Raw genomic sequence first — 20,196 nt, forward strand, 5'->3', positions numbered from 1 at the left:
CCAGCCCTATAAGACAGGATTTTTCACCAACATTTTTCTTGGAGAAAACTGAAGCTCACAGACATAAGGTCACTGGCCTGAGATTACAAAGTCAGTAAGAATGTGCTCTACGTGGTGCATCAAATGAAGATGTGAGCATTATCTGCCTTCATTATTAATAAATCTGCCATTATCAGGTATGGGATTGTCCTTCCACTCATGGGGAAAAAGCCTCATCTTATTTTATACAGCTGCATAATAAAGAATAATTTCCTGGAACCTATATTATGTCAATGAGTAGAAAAAGTAAAATCCTTCTCTTAGCCCTCCAGAAATATTTCTTAGTTGAATTCCAGAAACCCAATGATCTGACTCACAGTTTAAAATACACACACACACGCACGCACACACGAGCATTATGCTGTGTGAAGAACAGGGGATTTTCTTCATAATTTTAATGTAAACACATGAGCCAATTTAATCAACTTCTCTGAAAGCTTCAGCACATGTGTGTCTGCAAAGCATGCTATTTCAATGTGTCAAAGTTAAGTAAGTATTTGCTTTAAAGGAAAAAAGAAATTCTCAATAGAGTCTTTTTCTAGAAGCATTTAAAAGGAGCATATATCTAATGGCTTGGACGAAAAGATGATTTGGTAGTGTTATCAGGTATCTGCTATCCTCAGAGGCAGATAAAATTAGTGTAGATAAAAGTGATTACAAGTGAAGTGGATTAGGTAGGTTGTGATTATAGCATGACATTTACCTGAGGGTGAAAAAAATCAGTTGTCCCATTATACTGACACTGTAAATGATAAATGGATTTTAAAATGTCCAGTTTTCTTTGAAAGTAAAAAATTCAATCCCTGAGATCATTCACCACCCCTTGAAGAGTCCTAACCACCATATCACAGTAGCCATGGCTGCAGCAGTTCCAGACACTCAGCCAGGTTAAAGTGATTATGTTATTTTTGTCTCAACCTCCTGGGAAGAACCAAAGAACACAAGTTTTTCCACTTATGATATTGATTTACATATATGTCTTAGTTAAAATTATTTGGGGATGGTGGTGACTGTGTCAGATGTACTTGTGTGATCAGCACCCCTAGGGAATTTGTTCATATTTAGGCAGAACAACACAAAAGAGGTTTGCAGCCTCTGGGATTACAGCTTCTTTGAAGAAAGGGCAGGTAGCTTCAAAGTCACGCAAGTGCATTTTATCACCAAGGTAGACTCAGTTTTAGAACAATATAGAAACTACTCATTATTCTCTTTAGCATTTTAATTTAGCATTTTAACTGTGAAATACTTAACACATAGAAAAGGAAACATAAAATGTTATTTGCACATTTTCAAATAATAATAATTAAAGGAACATGCATGTAACCACCACTCAGATTAAGAGATAGAACCTCTGGTCCCATTGTCTTCTATCCAGTAGAAAGAACCACTATTCTGAATTCAATGCCTCTTCATTTCCTTGCTTGCCTTTATTGTTTTACCACGTACATATATATAATATATGGCTTAGCTCTGCCTGTTTTTGCACTTTATATGCATGAAACTGTACATAGGCAGGTACTTCCACTTACCTTACTGGTACAACCTTACATTTCATGAGACTCCTCTATCTTGATCTGGGTAGCTATTGGTCATTCATTTTCACTGATATGTAGCATTCCCATCATAAGAAAATACCACAGTTTTGTTATCCATTACATGTCTGATGGACATTTGGGTTTTATTTCCAAGAGCTTTGTTTTTTTGTTTTTGTTTTTTTTTTGTTTTTTTGGCCATGTCACCGCCACGAGGCACGCAGCATCTTAGTTCCCTGACCAGGGATGGAACCCACGCCCTGTGCAGTGGAAGCGTGGAGTCTTAACCACTGACTGCCAGGAAAGTCCCATATCTTCAAGAGCTTTAAGAGCTCATGTAAACAGTGCTGCTATGGACATTTCAAAATATGCCTGCTGGCACACATGCACAAGAGTTTCTCTAGGGTATACACCTGAGAGTGGAGTTGTTTTCCAAAGTAATTGTACCAGTTTATATCCCTACATTCTGGTAAACATTTTAGTATCATTAGCCTTCTAAATTTTTGCCAATCTTGTGGTGTGAAATGGTATTTTTTCATATGCATTAGCTATTCATGTTTCCTCTTCAGTCAAGTGGTTGTTTACGTCTTTAGCCTGCTTTTCTATGAGTTCTGTCTTTTACTTATTGATTCATAGAATTACTTGATATATTCTGGAAACCCAAGTATTGTTAATTATACGTATTGTAAATATATTCCATCATTTTGTGGCCTTTTACTCTCCTATAGTATATTTTGATAAACAGAAGTTCTTAATTTTAATGTACTCACAAAAATTAATCATTTTTCTTAAGATTTGCATCCTTTGTGACTTATTCAAAGTTTTTCCATACCCCACGGTTATAAAGATATTCCCCTTCATTTTCTTCTAACTGATGTGAAGTGTCAGCTCTGTCATATATTGTGGGTCTGTTTTGGGTCTCTCTATTTTGTTCCATTAGACTAAATCACACTGTCTCAATTACTGAGGCTTTATCATAAGGCTTGGTTACATGGCAAGCAAAATGGAGCTCACTCTAAAAACATCTTTAGCTTTAAAGACAATATAGGAAAATAGGAACTAGAACTTACTTTGCTCTGGGTTGATGAACTAATCCCGGAATCTCTTTATTAGTTTTAAGTCTTACATTTGAACTGGCACTCTTTTCCTGAAACACATAAACGCACATGTAAAAGACAAGATGAGAATCAGCAATTAAACAAGAGCATAAATTTTCATCAACAAAACGTTAGATTTGTTTGGGAGCCTCTGAGGTTGGGGAGGACAAAAGTCCTTACAAAGATGTCACACAGTACAAGGAGAACTGCCGAATATTTGAACAGGGAACGTTGTCATGAAAAGAGGAATTAACTTTTATAAGAGCTATGGCTCCTTTTAGAAAATAACGTGTGAGTAATATTTGATTTTTAGGTGGAGTTACTGAAAACAGTAAGAGAATCAAAGAACAGAAGATTCTAGTGAAAAAGAACAGCGGTAGTTCAACCACAGCCATTGTTTGCTTGCCCAGGTTAAGTGACTTTGTGCATTTTATTTGTGAGAGACAACTGCAGTTACTGACACGTAAAGTTTGCATAAGGCCCTAGCAGTGACAGGGACAAGAACATGACTAAAAATAGCCAATATTTTCCATATATAATAAATATTGAGATTGAATTTAATTAAATTAATGAAATCAATACTAGCCTGTATTCCAGAAATACTTCTTTGGCTTTTAGCCTGATCTGATTTCTTATTCCCAGTAAACCAGCCGCATAGGAAAGAAATACTCTCAAATCTTAAAATACAAGTATATCAGTAAGCACACTGTCTCAATACTACTACTGCTTTTACATTATCTTTAAAAAAATATTTAAGGTGCTCTAAAATTTGCTCTCTAAATATACCCCCGAAAATGAAAGGAAGGACTGTTCTAAACCTACTTAACAGGTGACTATATACACTCAAGGAACCTGAGGTGTGGCAATAATTAAAGACCTGGGGTAGGTAGGGGTAAGGAATAAAAAGTCCTGTGGGCCGACCCACCATTCTCACCACAGGCAGACCGATGTGGGATGGCACATAAACAGATGGTCCCCAAATGAGCTCTTTCAAGAGCTCATTATTTCTCCTACGATAGCAGAAGCCACGTAAATCAGTGAAACTGCAACGACGTACATGCCTGGTCGTTTGCTATTTACCATCAAACATGAGCATATCTGTATAACGCCAGTCCTCCAAAATAGACAGTAATTTTGTTTGTGATCTTCCAGGAGAAGAAACAATCATTACAGTTCTTTTGCAGTCTAGCTTACCTTATTTACCTCACACTTAACTCGAGAATGTTTTCATGAACATTTAAAAAGTATAAAATATATACTGTTCCCTCTGCTGATGTAGTCAGTGAACAACAGATGAACCACCTTATTTTTTTACAAAGAAAGTGGGAGAACAATTAGAAAACTTTAATGCACTAAGTCCAGGAGGGCGGGACCCACATCCCTTCTTTACAACTGGGACAACAGTGCCTGGCTAGGGGCCTGGCACTCCATGGGAGTCACTCATCGAATACTGGTAGAACAAATAAATGATGTCAGCACATAATTAACTTTTCTAAACATAGATAAAAATAGCTCAGCTGTAGTCTCTCTGCAGGGCTGAAGATGTAGGTTCCCTCCAAATGAGTCATTTTCTCCCTTAAACTTTATGTGTGCTTGGATTAAGCACTGAAAATGGATGTATTTGATGTGACAGAACCTTATACTTTTTCTCTATTCACATAATTTGCTAAACTCTTTGAACTTAAATGATGCATCATAATTTTAAACATTGCTAAGGCAGGAAAGAGACTTCTAATTCTAAGAATGCAAAGACATATAATTATATTCTGTTTCTATTCAATTTATTAAACTGTACCCTTCATAACTATACTGTCTCACCAAATCTTCCTTAAAAACACATTGTGTGGTTGCTAAAAAAAGAAGGAACTGCCCCAAACAGAGACTCAATAGATGGCGAGGACACTTTAGGACATCAGGCACAGACGTGCCCTTCCAGGAAGTGAGAGTACCCAAGGTGAGGCAGAGATGGGGGGGTGAGGGCATGGGGGATGGGGAGGAAGCAGCTGGGGATTTCCTGGTTACAAATATATATATAATTACATAGAGATTTCTATCTATTTTGTACTTATAATGTATTTGTTTTTACAAATTACCACTCATCAAGATCAGTAACAACTCACCACGTTATTCTAACTGGTTGCATACATCAACTCATTTTAACGTTCACAAGTACATATATATTAATTTACTTTTATGCCCACATACCTCTCAGAGATAGGTATCATTATTTTCCCCATTTTATAAATGAGGAAGCTGAGGCATGGAGAGGTGAAACACTTACTGGGATTCTACAAGTAATAAGTAATAGCGTTGGGATTTGAATCCATGCAGAATGGCCCCAGAGTTCATGCTATTAGCCACTAGGCCAGTAGTCCTCAAAGTTTTTAGTATCAAGACCTCTTACCTATATTCTGCAAATTTTGATACACTTCATTACACAATATGAAAAAAATCACATTTGTTAAAATCAGCATCAATCTCATGAGAAAAATCTTTCCTTTTTTTAATTTTAATTTTAATTTTTGGCTGCACTGCGCAGCATGCGGGATCTTAGTTCCCCAACCAGGGATCGAACCCGTGCCGCCTGCATTGGAAGTGCAGAGTCTTAACCACTGGACCGCCAGGGAAGTCCCTCACGAGAAAAGTCTTGACAAAAGGTCAAGCTCATAGTGGTGGATACAAGTTTTCCAAAATTCTAATTTTGGTTTAATATTCGAATTTTATGACCAGCAACAAACACTGACAATTGTTTTCTTTGGAGTAACGGGCTCTATTTGGTCATTTTTGAGAAACTCTTTGCCAAATACCCAAGTCTGAATATCCATAATTTGTCTGCCAGGCACTTTTTTTCTACAGTAGAGATGGTGTCCCACAAAAAAACAGCTGCAAGTTCAGCTTGCAACTCAATCAATTGCAGAAGTGCTTTTCCTTGAGATAAAGATCTTATTAAAAAATAAAAAGATATGCATCTAAGATCTAAGAGTTAAAAACTTCAATAATTTCTACTGCTTCATTAAGGACATTCTTTTTTTTAAGAATCAATTTTATTTATTTATGGTTGCGTTGGGTCTTCGTTGCTGCCCACGGGCTTTCTTTAGTTGTGGTGAGCGGGCTTCTCATTGCGGTGGCTTCTCTTGTTGCGGAGCACGGACTCTAGGGCATGTGGGCTTCAGTAGTTGTGGCTCGCAGGCTCTAGAGCGCAGGCTCAGTAGTTGTGGCGCATGGGCCTCAGTAGCTGTGGCTTGCGGGGTGTAGAGCACAAGCTCAGTAGTTGTGGCACACGGGCTTAGTTACTCCGTGGCATCTTCCTGGACCAGGGATTGAACCCGTGTCCCCTGCATTGGCAGGTGGATTCTTAACCCCTGCGCCACCAGGGAAGTCCCCATCAAGGGCATTCTTAAGTGAAAATAGAATATATTCTTCCACTATGCTTGGTGGTGGTGACTACTAATAACTACTATTAGTACTACTAATAATAGTACTACTATGACTACTAATAAGGTGTGGTGCCAATGCCTGGATTTGTGCTAAGGCACAGGCAGTTTTACCCACCATTGCTTTTGCACCATCACTACAAATGTCAACAGCTATTTGCCTTCAAAAAGGCAAATAGCTTCTTTATTATTAGGAAAATGACTTTGAAGACTCCCTGAGAATATCTCAGGAAACTCCAGGGGTCTGCAGGCCACACCTGAATTATATATAGTGCCTTTCTATTTCTTTTGCATAGAAAAGAACTTTCAATTATTTAATTGTGGCATACGCTTTAACAAAAAATATTTAACTGCCTTATTGAGATAAAATCTATATTCCATACAATTCCCCCATTATAAATGTATGATTAAATGATTTTAGTAAATTTATAGAGCTGTGCAATTATCACCACAATCCAGTTTTAGAACAGTTAGATCAGCCCCAAAAGTTTCATCATACCCATTTGTTCTCATCTGTAGGCCCCGGCCACCACAGATCTGCTTTCTGTCTCTACAAATTTGCTTTGTCTAGATTCACATAAATGGAATCATACAATATATAGCCTTTTGCATCTGGCATTTTTCACTTGGCATAATGTTTTCGAGGTTCATCTATACTTCAGCATATTTCAGTGTTTCATTTATTTTAATTGCTAGATAATATTCCAATGTATGGATATACTGTATTTTGTTTATCCATGCATAACTTGATGAACATATGGACTGTTTCCAGTTTGTGGCTATTATGAATAATGCTGCTATGAACATTTGTATACAAGTCTTTGTGTGAACATACATTTTCATTTCTCTTGGGTAGACTCTAAGGAGTGGAACTGCTAGATTATATGATAAGTTTATATTTGACTATTTAAGATGTCACCAAACTGTTTTCCAAAGTGGCTGTGTCATTTTACATTCCCACCAGCAGTGCATGATGGTTGCAGTTTCTCTACCTCCCTGTCAACACTTGGTATTGTCTTTTCAATTACAGTCATTCAAGTGGGTGTCTCATTGTGGGCTTTATTTATTTTACAAATTTTATTTATTTGGATTTGTTCTTATATGTCTTTCTATCAGAACACCTAGTACCTTGCTACATGGGAGCATATATATGCTTACTGGCTCGCTGTATTTACATCAAGAAGTCAGTTTTATATTTGTTTACAAACACCAATTAACTTCTGCTTTGGGTTTGTTTGTTGGGGAAGGAGAAGTTTAAAGAGACCTGTCTTTAAAAAAAGAAACAACAGGGCTTCCCTGGTGGCGCAGTGGTTGGGAGTCTGCCTGCCGATGCAAGGGACACGGGTTCGTGCCCCGGGCCGGGAAGATCCCACATGCCGCGGAGCGGCTGGGCCCGTGAGCCATGGCCACTGAGCCTGCGTGTCCGGAGCCTGTGCTCCGCAACGGGAGAGGCCACGACAGTGAGAGGCCCGCATACCGCAAAAAGAAAAAAAGAAAAAAAGAAACAACAAGCAAACAAACAAAACCAAGAAAGGCGAGAGGAAGGATGAGACTGATGGGAGTCTCAGATGGAGCAGATCCAACAGAGAGGGCTGAGAGCCATGCCACATTTGGGGTACTCCAGGAATAGAAACAGAGAACTAAATTGGGAGATGACGGAAGAGGTAACTAAGATATTATTTCCCTTGGCAAGAAAAAACTATTTTAATGGCATTTGACACTCATAAAATAAGTACTAAAATAAACTGGGACCAAGCGGGATTAAGATGAAGCCACTGAAAGGGCCCTCAGCAGGCAGTTTGTAGAGCTGTGTTTTTATGATCCATCCATATTGGTATCAGAATCATCTAGGATGCTTGTCAAAATACAGATTCCAAGGCCCTACACAATACCTCCTAAGTGTCAGATTCTGGGATTGTGCCCAGGAATCTGCATTTTAAACAAGAGTCCTAGGTGACTCTTAACTCAAAAAAGTTTGAGGACTTTTATTTCAGAGAAAAGGTACCTTTGTACCTTAGAATTCTCCCTCTTGGCCTTCCACAGAGCAGTTTTCAAACTGAGCCCTGGGGTTCTGCAGAGCTGCCTCAGGGGTCAATAACAAGGTCTCTCAGAGCAGCAATCCCTTGAACTGTACATTCAGGGGCTTTCAACTGATGCTGGACAAAAACATCCATTTCTCAAAAATGTTTGCAAACTAATGTCAGGTAGTGACAGGTTTATTTAAACAGCAAATCAAACAACTTCTCCTTTGCTTGCAATTTTATTTCTTTATGAACAGAACACACTTGTCAGTGTCTAGAGTAAACTTATCATTCTCTTCTTAGCTTCTCTCATGTTGAAGACAGTCAAACCAAAATATATTTATTCTGCTGCTTCCAATCTCGGGGGGCATTTCCTAAAGGGAAAGTCAGAATTCCAAGAGAAACTGACAGCTTCTTTACAAAGTCCTCTTGAACTTCAGCTCCTTAATTCTGAAGGAAGCAACACAACACATTCAGGGAGTTGAAGAAAGTACCCCACTCCCTGTTGGTGAAGGAAGGAGCTTCTTTCCTCCTATCACTTCTTTGCCTGTGTCGTCCCACTGAGTCTGGGTCCTGGGAGGTTCCCAGAGTTGGTCTGGGTTGGAAGTGTGAGGAGGAATTTCTTTTTCTTTTTTCTGGGCCCAACGGCAGGAAGTTCTGTCTTATAAAGAAATCTCAGGGGCCAGGTGGATGGAGGAAGCTGGAGGCCTAGAGAAAAATAGTGGGAGTTGGAGTACTAGCTTCTGGAACCTGCTAATGAGGGGCCACACAGAGAAAAGATACAAAAGCACTAAACACGAACTCTCAGTGGGTTTTCCTCTATACAAAACTCTGTGTGTGTGTGCATTTTAACCACTGCATTTCAGAAAGTACCTGAAAACGAGAAAAGGTAAATACTTTAACTAGAATTAGGAGACTTTTGGGGGGTACACACACATTTAAAAATAAGAACACGTTCAGCTATAACATAAATAATGAGTAATCATTCCAGCTTCTGGGGAGTGTCCCATACGATATACTCTCTGAGAAAACAATCTCATTTGATGTTGTACAAATTTGTGTGATTTCCTAAGTAGTATTAACACAAGTAGGACACCACCTCCTTCAAATATAAAGGAATAGTATCTTCTATCTTCAGAGAGATGGTGATTAGCTGAGCCACATTTATTCTACCAGAATTTCTGGATGCTAGCCAATGGCAAGGCCCAAGCTACACAATGCAACTGTTGACTTGGGCCCACCGGTATCATGATTACGTGAGGTCAACATAATTATAATTACCTGTCCATGGAGATTATTAGAATTATTAGTGTTTTGTTAGAATTATTTAGTAGTGATGAAATTGGCATGGGAAGTCTCAACTTCATGGAAATTCTTTCTATAAATTAAAATATAACCATGTACCTCATTTTATATCAAGTAAATGTTAAGTGGAGCAAATCAGTTGTAAAGCATCGAGTATTTTTCACATAGTTGTTTCACAAGGTAGATTGAAAACATTTAAAATAATCTTTAAAAAGTAAACAGAGTTTTAAGAAATTGCTCAGAACAGATTTGTTTACCAACAAACCTAGAACCAAGTCTTTAAGTTAATATGTCAGGAATTAAAAGAAACAAGCTACATTCACAGAAAGATAGACAAGATGAAAAGACAGAGGGCTACATACCAGATGAAGGAACAAGATAAAACCCCAGAAAAACAACTAAATGAAGTGGAGATAGGCAACCTTCCAGAAAAAGAATTCAGAATAATGATAGTGAAGATGATCCAGGACCTCGGAAAAAGAATGGAGGCAAAGACTGAGAAGATGCAAGAAATGTTTAACAAAGACCTAGAAGAATTAAAGAACAAACAAACAGAGATGAACAATACAATAACTGAAATGAAAACTACACTAGAAGGAATCAATAGCAGAAAAACGGAGGCAGAAGAACGGATAAGTGACCTGGAAGACAGAATGGTGGAATTCACTGCTGTGGAACAGAATAAAGAAAAACAAATGAAAAGAAATGAAGACAGCCTAAGAGACCTCAGGGACAACATTAAACACAACAACATTCACATTATAGGGGACCCAGAAGGAGAAGAAAGAGAGAAAGGACCCGAGAAAATATCTGAAGAGATTATAGTCGAAAACTTCCCTAACATGGGAAAGGGAATAGCCACATAAGTCCAGAAACGCAGCGATCCCCATACAGGATAAACCCAAGGAGAAACATGCCAAGACACATAGTAATCAAACTGGCAAAAATTAAAGACAGAGAAAGATTATTGAAAGCAGCAAGGGAAAAACAAAAAGTAACATACAAGGGAACTCACATAAGGTTAACAGCTGATTTCTCAGCAGAAACTCTACAAGCCAGAAGGGAGTGGCATGATATACTTAAAGTGATGAAAGGGAAGAACCTACAACCAAGATAACGCTACCCAGCAAGGATCTCATTCAGATTCGATGGAGAAATCAAAAGCTTTACAGTCAAGCAAAAGCTAAGAGAATTCAGCACCAGCAAACCTGCTGTACAACAAATACTAAAGGAACTTCTCTAAGTGCGAAACACAAGAGAAGAAAAGGACCTACAAAAAAACCCCCAAAACAATTAAGAAAATGGTCATAGGAAAATACATTTCGATAATTACCTTAAACGTGAATGGATTAAACGCTCCAACAGGCTTGCTGATTGGATACAAAAACAAGACCCATATATATGCTGTCTACCAGAGACCCATTTCAGACCTAGGGACACATACAGACTGAAAGTGAGGGGATGGAAAAAGATATTCCATGCAAATGGAAATCAAAAAAAGCTGGAGTAGCTATACTCATATCAGATAAAATAGACTTTAAAATAAACAATGTTACATGAGACAAGGAAGGACACTACATAATGATGAATGGATCAATCCAAGAAGATATAACAATTATAAATATATATGCACCCAACACAGGAGCACCTCAATACATAAGGCAACTGCTAACAGCTATAAAAGAGGAAATCAATAGTAACACAGTAATGGTGGGGGACTTTAGCACCTCACTTACACCAATGGACAGATCGTCCAAAATGAAAATAAATAAGGAAACAGAAGCTTTAAATGACACAATAGACCAGATAGATTTAATTGATATTTATAGAACATTCCATCCAAAAACAGCAGATTACACTTTCTTCTCAAGGGCACAAGGAACATTCTCCAGGATAGATCACATCTTGGGTCACAAATCAAGCCTCAGTAAATTTAAGAAAATTGAAATTATGTCAAGCATCTTTTCTGACCACAATGCTAAGAGATTAGAAATGAATTACAGGGGAAAAAATGTGAAAAACACAAACATAAGGAGGCTAAACAATACGTTACTAAATAACCAAGAGATCACTGAAGAAATCAAAGAGGAAATCGAAAAATACCTAGAGACAAATGACAATGAAAACACGACGATCCAAAACCTATGGGATGCAGCAAAAGCAGTTCTAAGAGGGATGTTTATAGCTATATAAGCCTACCTCGAGAAACAAGAAAAATCTCAAATAACAATCTAACGTTACACCTAAAGGAACTAGAGAAAGAAGAACAAACAAAACCCAAAGTTAGCAGAAGGAAAGAAATCATAAAGATCAGAGCAGAAATAAATGAAATAGAAACAAAGAAAACAATAGCAAAGATCAATAAAAGTAAAAGCTGGTTCTTTGAGAAGATAAACAAAATTGATAAACCATCAGCCAGATTCATCAAGAAAAAGAGGGAGAGGACTCAAATCAATAAAATTAGAAATGAAAAAGGAGAAGTTACAACAGACACCGCAGAAATACAAAGCATCCTAAGACACTACTACAAGCAACTCTATGGCAGTAAAATGGACAACGTGGAAAAAAATGGACAAATTCTTAGAAATGTATAACCTTCCAAGACTGAACAAGGAAGAAATAGAAAATGTGAACAGACCAATCACAGGTAATGAAATTGAAACTGTGATTAAAAATCTTCCAACAATAAAAGTCCAGGACCAGATGGCTTCACAGGTGAATTCTGTCAAACATTTAGAGAAGAGCTAACACCCATCCTTCTCAAATTCTTCCAAAAAATAGCAGAGGAGGGAACACTCCCTAACTCATTCTATGAGGCCACCATCACCCTGATACTAAAACCAGACCAAGATACTACAAAAAAAGAAAATTACAGACCAATATCACTGATGAATATCGATGCAAAAATCCTCAACAAAATACTAGCAAACAGAATCCAGTAACAGATTAAAAGGATCATACACCATGATCAAGTGGGATTTATCCCAGGGATGCAAGGATTCTTCAATATATGCAAATCAATCAATGTGATACACCATATTAACAAATTGAAGAATAAAAACCATATGATCATCTCAATAGATGCAGAGAAAGCTTTTGACAAAATTCAACACCCATTTATGATAAAAACTCTCCAGAAAGTGGGCATAGAGGGAACCTACCTCAACATAATAAAGGCCATATATGACAAACCCACAGCAAACATCATTCTCAATGGTGAAAAACTGAAAGCATTTCCTTTAAGATCAGGAAGGAGACAAGGATGTCCACTCTCACCACTATTATTCAACATAGTTTTGGAAGTCCTACCCATAGCAATCAGAGAAGAAAAAGAAATAAAAGGAATACAAACTGGAAAAGAAGAAGTAAAACTGTCACTGTTTGCATATGACATGATAGTATACATAGAGAATCCTAAAAATGCCACCAGAAAACTACTAGAGCTAATCAATGAATCTGGTAAAGTTGTAGGGCACAAAATTAATGCACAGAAATCTCTTGCATTCCTATACACTAATGATGAAAAAATCTGAAACAGAAATTATGGAAACACTCCCATTTACCACTACAACAAAAAGAATAAAATACTAGGAATAAACCTACCTAGGGAGACAAAATACCCGTATACAGAAAATTATAAGACACTGATGAAAGAAATTAAAGATGATACCAACAGATGGAGAGATATACCATGTTCTTCGATTGGAAGAATCAATATAGTGAAAATGACTATACTACCCAAAGCAATCTACAGATTCAATGCAATCCCTATCAAATTACCTATGGCATTTTTTATGGAAGTAGAACAAATCATCTTAAAATTTGTATGGAGACACAAAAGACCCCAAATAGCCAAAGCAGTCTCGAGAGAAAAAAACGGAGCTGAAGGAATCAAACTCCCTGACTTCAGACTATACTACAAAGCTACAGTAATCAAGACAATATGCTACGGGCACAAAAACAGAAACATAGATCAATGGAAGAAGATAGAAAGCCCAGAGATAAACCCATGCACCTATGGTCAACTAATCTATGACAAAGGAGGCAAAGATATACAATGGAGAAAAGACAGTTTCCTCAATAAGTAGTGCTGGGAAAACTGGACAGCTACATGTAAAAGAATGAAATTAGAACACTCCCTAACACCATACACAAAAATAAACTCAAAATGGATTCGAGACCTAAATGTAAGACCAGACACTATAAAATTCTTAGAGGAAAACATAGGAAGAACACTCTATGACATAAATCACAGCAAGATATTTTTTGACCCACCTCCTAGGGTAATGGAAATAAAACCAAAAATAAACAAATGGGACCTAATGAAACTTCAAATTTTTGCACAGCAAAGGAAACCATAAACTAGATGAAAAGACAACCCTCAGAATGGGAGAAAATATTTGCAAACAAATGAACGGACAAAGGATTAATCTCCAAAATATATAAACAGCTCATGCAGCTCAATATTAAAGAAACAAACAACCCAATCCAAAAATGGGCAGACGACCTAAATAGACATTTCTCCAAAGAAGACATACAGATGGCCAAGAAGCACATGAAAAGCTGCTCAACATCACTAATTATTAGAGAAATGCGAATCAAAACTACAATGAGGTATCACCTCACACAGGTTAGATTGGACATCATCAGAAAACCTACAAACAACAAATGCTGGAGAGGGTGTGGAGAAAAGGGAACCCTCTTGCACTGTTGGTGGGAATGTAAATTGATACAGCCACTATGGAGAACAGTATGGAGGTTCCTTAAAGAACTAAAAATGGAATTACCATATGACCTGGCAATCCCACTACTGGGCATATACCCAGAGAAAACCGTAATTCAAAAAGACACATGCACCCCAATGTTCATTGCAGCACTATTTAAAATAGCCAGGTCATGGAAGCAACGTAAATGCCCATCGACAGACGAATGGATAAAGAAGTTGTGGTACATATATACAATGGAATATTACTCAGCCATAAAAAGGAATGAAATTGAGTCATTTGTTGAGACGTGGAGGGATCTAGAGACTGTCATACAGAGTGAAGTAAGTCAGAAAGAGAAAAACAAATATCGTATATTAAGGCATGTATGTGGAACCTAGAAAAATGGCACAGATGAACCAGTTTGCAGGGCAGAAGTTGAGACACAGATGTAGAGAACAAACGTATGGACACCGATGGGGGGAAAACTGTGGTGGGGGTGGGGATGGTGGTGTGCTGATTTGGTTGATTGGGATTGACATGTATACACTGATGTGTATAAAAGTGATGACTAATAAGAACCTGCAGTATAAAAAAACAAAGAAACAAAAAAACAACTAATACTAAACTTTCTTTGGGTTATTTGTATGGAAATATGTTAATATAAATGTTTCAGACATTACATGAAATTTCTAAAAATCTTATATGTTCTGGTATAATGTTATAAGTCATAATTCTAGTTATTACTTTAAAATGTATATCTTAGAAATAACTAAATTTCCTTGTCAATTGCATTATTATGAACTTTCATCAAATGTTTAACCATGGTCATTTCTAAGTCTTTTGTCATTTACAGACAGTTCTAGGTGTACTCTGATGCTTTTGCAAAAATGTTCCTATAAAAAGGTTTCATCTTCAAGGAATTCATGGAAAAGACTCTGACAAGTACAGGTTTCTGGTAACTGATTTTACTGCTGAACTGAATGAGTAAGCATTTTCAGAACTCTAACGGAAAACTGATGAATTCATAAAAGTGCTAACAAAAGATCAAGATGAAAAAAGAATTAATTACATGGGACTGAGCGAACTGATGAGGATGATTATATTATTTGTGACTTTCTGTTTGAATAAAAAAAAAAATCCCACAAGGACTCAGAGGCAAAAGATATACAAATCAGTTTTCACTGCAAAGTAAAGGAGCTGCTACAGTGGAGGATTACTGGACTGAATGTCAATATTATGACACAGTATGTGTGTGTTTCGTGTTTGATAATTGCAGTCGTTGTTGCTTTTGTTGTGGTCATCCATTTACAATGCTCGGTGTCAGTTTATCTCTTGTAAAAATAAAATAGAGAGTGTGTGTGTGTGTCAGTTGTGGAAAAAATAAAAAAAAACAAGCTATAATGTTATAAATCACACTGAGAATTATAAGTTAAGGATGTTTTCCACAAGATGATTTATTTCCAGGTTTTTCTAATTTCGAAGAACCGTATTCAGTTTTTGGCTAAGATGCCGAAAAGTTAGGACAGGGTAGGTTATGCTGCAGTAAAAAACAACCCCTGGTATCAGTAGTTTAATAATATACAAGTTTATGTCTTACACCTGCTACATGTCCAGTGCAGGCTGGCAGGAGAGCTCTGCTCATCCTCATCACTCAGGGACTCAGGCCAGTGGAGGCCATGTGTTCACATGTGCTCTCATAATCACCGCGGCAGGGGCGGGGAGGATAGAGTTGAGCAAGGTTAAGTGCTCATATATACTCAGCCAAAGCATGTCACAGGACCACAGTAGTCAAGAGACTGGAGAAAGTACAATCCTACTTTTTTTTTTTTTCCGGTATGCAGGCCTCTCACTGCTGTGGCCTCTCCCGTTGCGGAGCACAGGCTCCGGACGTGCAGGCCCAGAGGCCATGGCTCACGGGCCCAGGCGCTCCGCGGCATGTGGGATCTTCCCAGATCGGGGCACGAACCCACGTCCCCTGCACTGGCAGGCGGACTCTCAACCACTGCGCCACCAGGGAAGCACAATCCTACTTTTTTGATTAGAAGGAGCAGAACTGGAATATTTACCAATAGCCCTAATGATGACCATAATGCTAATTTTTTTGAAAAGTATATTTTCTTAATCAAGAACTACCTAACATTAACCATTGTGATCTTCCTTTCTCAACAGTCTCATGTGTAAATCCATCAAGTATCTTATTTGTTCTAAACATGGAAAACAATTATTGAAAGTTCTTGAAATTACTGAAAGGGCCAAAATGCCATGCAGAGTTTAGATTTCAAAACAAAGCTGAAACTAGTTGGTTAGCTGACATTAATAAATTATGTTAAATGCCACCTAGACACAGTAAGACAGAATGGAGACAAAAATCTGTGGTTTATTCCCCCACTCGGAAAATTGCACCGACACCCACACCTACACCTCTCTTGATTTTTCCATTTTTCACTTCTCCTCTCCACCCATCAAATAAAACAAAACACATAGGAATGTGAATCATAATCATTGTGATCCATAATAAGAAGACCAAAGATTTTAAGAATCCAACTATCAATGGATTATGGTCCTAAAAGATTGCATTTAAGAGCTGACTAGCCCAAAATAAACATGATTTATGCTAGATTTTTCTGGTAGGTAAAAACATAGGCAGAAAAATCAAAATCAAAGTTAACAAAATCTTAGAACAAAGAACTGTATCATCCATCACGCTTTTAATATTTTAACAAATAAAAAGCCATCATTTGTGCAGAATTCCTAACCTTTTCCTGTGGTAAACCAAAATCTTGCAGGTTTTCCTAAGTTGAGAAACTGTAAATGTCAAAGCTAAAAACAAAAACTTTAAATGATCCAGTTTTTCCTACAGGCATGAGCTTTTTTCTTGCATTCACTGTGCTAAGCCAGCCCCAAATCAGACTCCAGCCTTCCTGATCTAGCTGGACATACCCACAACTCTCTTTAATTCCAAATATGTCAGTGTCCAGAAAACCTGGTGTATTAACTTCCTATTGCTGCTATAGAAAATGAACCCAAATTTAGTGGCTTAAAAGAGCACAAATTTATGATCTTACATTTCTGGAGGGCAAGAGTCTAAAAACAGTTCACAGAGCTGCCTTCCTTCTGAGGCTCTAGGAAACAACCTGTTTCCTTTCCTCTTCCAGCTCCTAGACTTCACCTACATTCCTGGGCTCACGGTCCCTTCCTCCATCTTCAAAGCATCAGTGAAGCATCGTCTCTCCTCTATGACCTCTGCTTCTTACACCTTCTTTTTCTAACTCTGACACTCCTGCCTTACTCTTTTTTTTTTTTTTTTTTTTGTGGTACGCGGGCCTCTCACTGCTGCGACCTCTCCCGTTGCGGAGCACAGGCTCCGGACGCGCAGGCTCCGCGGCACGTGGGATCTTCCCGGACCGGGGCACGAACCCGTGTCCCCTGCATCGGCAGGCGTACTCTCAACCACTGCGCCACCAGGGAAGCCCTCCTGCCTTACTCTTATAAGGATCCTTGTGATTATATTGGGCCTACTCAAATAATTCAAAATAATTTTTACAGGTCAAGATCCTTAATCTCTTTTCCCATGAAGGTAATATATTTATAGGTTCCATGGATTAGGATGCAGACATCTTTGTGGGGAGGTATTATGCAGCCTACCACTGTTCCCCGTGGCTCCAAAGATTCACACCCATCCCATATGCAAAATACATTCACTCCATCCCTAGGTACCTAAGTCTCAGCCCATTACAGTATCAACTCAAGTCTCAAGTCTAACTTAAATTTCATCAGCTTAAAAGTCCCATTATGTAATTATCTCATTACCTAAATGATCTAAATTACATATGGATGACACTCTGGGTATAATCTATCCTAGGGCAGAATTCCTTTCCATCTGTGAACCTGTGGAACTCAGAACAAGATATCTGATCATAAAATACGTGGTGGGACAGACATCAAGTTACAGCTACAGGTGGTCCTATTCAAAAAGGAAGAAAATGGAAGGGAAAAGGGAATCATCAGTCCCAAGCAATGTCAAAATCCAACTGTGCGAACTTCATCAGGTTTCAAGGCCTTGGGATAATCCTCTGTGGTTTAAGACTCTGCCCTCTGGGCCTGTGGCTCCATCTTTGTAGTTTTTCTTCCTTTTTCTTGAAGGGTAGCACACGTTTGCAGCTGAGTTGTTTTATCAGATTGTTTCCTGCCTACAGAAGTTTGGGAGTGCAACAACCTTCTTTCATTTCACCCTCTCTCTGTTCTTTTCAGTTCAGAGAAGCAGTATTTCTGTTGGTATAACTTCCTTGAGATCCTCATGGGTCTCCTGTGTATGCCATGGGTATTCACTCCATAGCACAGGATGTTCCTCCACAGATCTTTCCTGAATAATCCTATTTCTATTCCTGGCTTCTGCTAAGATGGCTGAAGGAATTCATGCCTAAATCACATGCCTAATCTATTCAAAGAGACATCTGTGTGATTAAATGCTCTGACTTTTTAATCCTTTCCAGAAACTAGCAACATATTGTTCAGCTACACTCTTGGTTTTCTTTCCAGAGCATGCTTTCCAGAGAGTGAATCTCTTAGCTTTAGTGTCTTTTGCAATCTGGGTAGGCTGAGAATTTCCCAAATCATCAAGTCCTGGTTCCTTTTTGATTAAGGAACAGCTCTTCCCTCAATTTATCTCTTTTCTTTTGCATTTTACTATAAGCAGCAAGAAGAAACTAGGCTGTGACTTGAACACTCTGCTTGGAAATCTTAGCTAAATAATCAAGTTCACTGTTTATAAATTCTGCTTGCCACAATGCTGTAGGACACAATTCAGCTAAGCTTTTTGCTAGTATATGACAGTGGCCCCCTTTCTCCAGTTTCAAATAACATCTTCCTTATTTCCTTCTGATCCCTCACCAGCAGATTCTTTTCTTTTCTTTTTTTTGTGGTACGCAGGCCTCTCACTGCTGTGGCCTCTCCCATTGCGGAGCACAGGCTCCGGACTCGCAGGCCCAGTGGCCATGGCTCACGGGCCCAGCCGCTCCATGGCATGTGGGATCTTCCCGGACCGGGGCACGAACCCGTGTCCCCTGCATCGGCAGGCGGACTCTCAACCACTGCGCCACCAGGGAAGCCCTGCAGCAGATTCTTGAATAACCATATTTCTACTAGCTGTTCCGTGCAATCTCGGCTTTTTCTATTATGCTCTTTAAAATTCTTCTAGTCTCTGTCCACTACCCAATTTCATAGTCACTTCCACATTTTTAGGTATTTATTACAGCACTGCCATGTTTCAAGGTAACAAAATCTATATTGGTTTCCTACCGCTGCTTAACAAATTACCACAGACTTTTAGATTAAAACATAAATTTGGAGGTCAAAAGTCTAAAATCGGTGTTCAAGTCTTTCTTGCTTCTGGAGGCTCTAGGAGTATATTTGCTTTCCAGCTTCTAGAGGCTGCTTACCTTGACTCATGGCTCCTTGATCCATTTTCAAAGTCAGCAGCTTAGCATCTCTCTTCTCTGACCTCTGCTTCCATCCTTATATCTTCTTTTTCTAATGCTTATCCTCCTGCATCCCTCTTGTAAGGATCCTTGGGATAATCCAGGATAATCTCTTCACGTCAAGATCCTTAGTTTTATCAAAGTTCCTTTTCCCATGTAGGGGAACATATTCACAGGTTCCAGGGATTAGGGCGTGGCCAAATTGGGAGGTGTGTGTGGGGGTCATTATTCAGCCTGTCACATCTGCAAAACTCAGTCAGTCATCTCAGGCCAAACAAATATCAAAACCCAGGTTCATGGCTCACAATGAAAAGTCAAACAGGGATAGAAACATATATTAAAAAATACTAGTAGAAAACTATAGTAGAGAAACCCAATGGCCCATTCTTCACTAAATCACTATTTAATGGTACCTATGTGCCAGGCTGTACTAGGGAATCAAAGGTATGATCTTCACCTACTAAAAACGAAGTGAACAGACATTTAAAAAAATAGAAGTTAAAAAGAAGATACAAGTATGCGTGGTGGAAGCACTTGCAATGACACAACCCGGAGGAGGAGATCAGGGAAGCTTCCTGCAGACGG

The 20,196-nt window shown here is 38.5% G+C and overlaps 1 protein-coding gene across 1 annotated transcript in view; it reads right to left on the bottom strand.

Annotated features, from left to right (window-relative positions):
* The window catches only part of C1H1orf21 (chromosome 1 C1orf21 homolog), a 231,797-nt gene that overhangs the window by 34,602 nt on the left and 176,999 nt on the right, over positions 1-20,196 (bottom strand). Inside the window, exon 4 of the mRNA XM_030873069.3 lies at positions 2,642-2,718. Within this exon, the coding sequence (XP_030728929.1) occupies positions 2,642-2,718 (77 nt within the window). The remainder of the gene's footprint in view (positions 1-2,641; positions 2,719-20,196) is intronic.

This window comes from Globicephala melas, chromosome 1 (assembly GCF_963455315.2).
Source record: "Globicephala melas chromosome 1, mGloMel1.2, whole genome shotgun sequence".
Classification (NCBI taxonomy): domain Eukaryota; kingdom Metazoa; phylum Chordata; class Mammalia; order Artiodactyla; family Delphinidae; genus Globicephala; species Globicephala melas.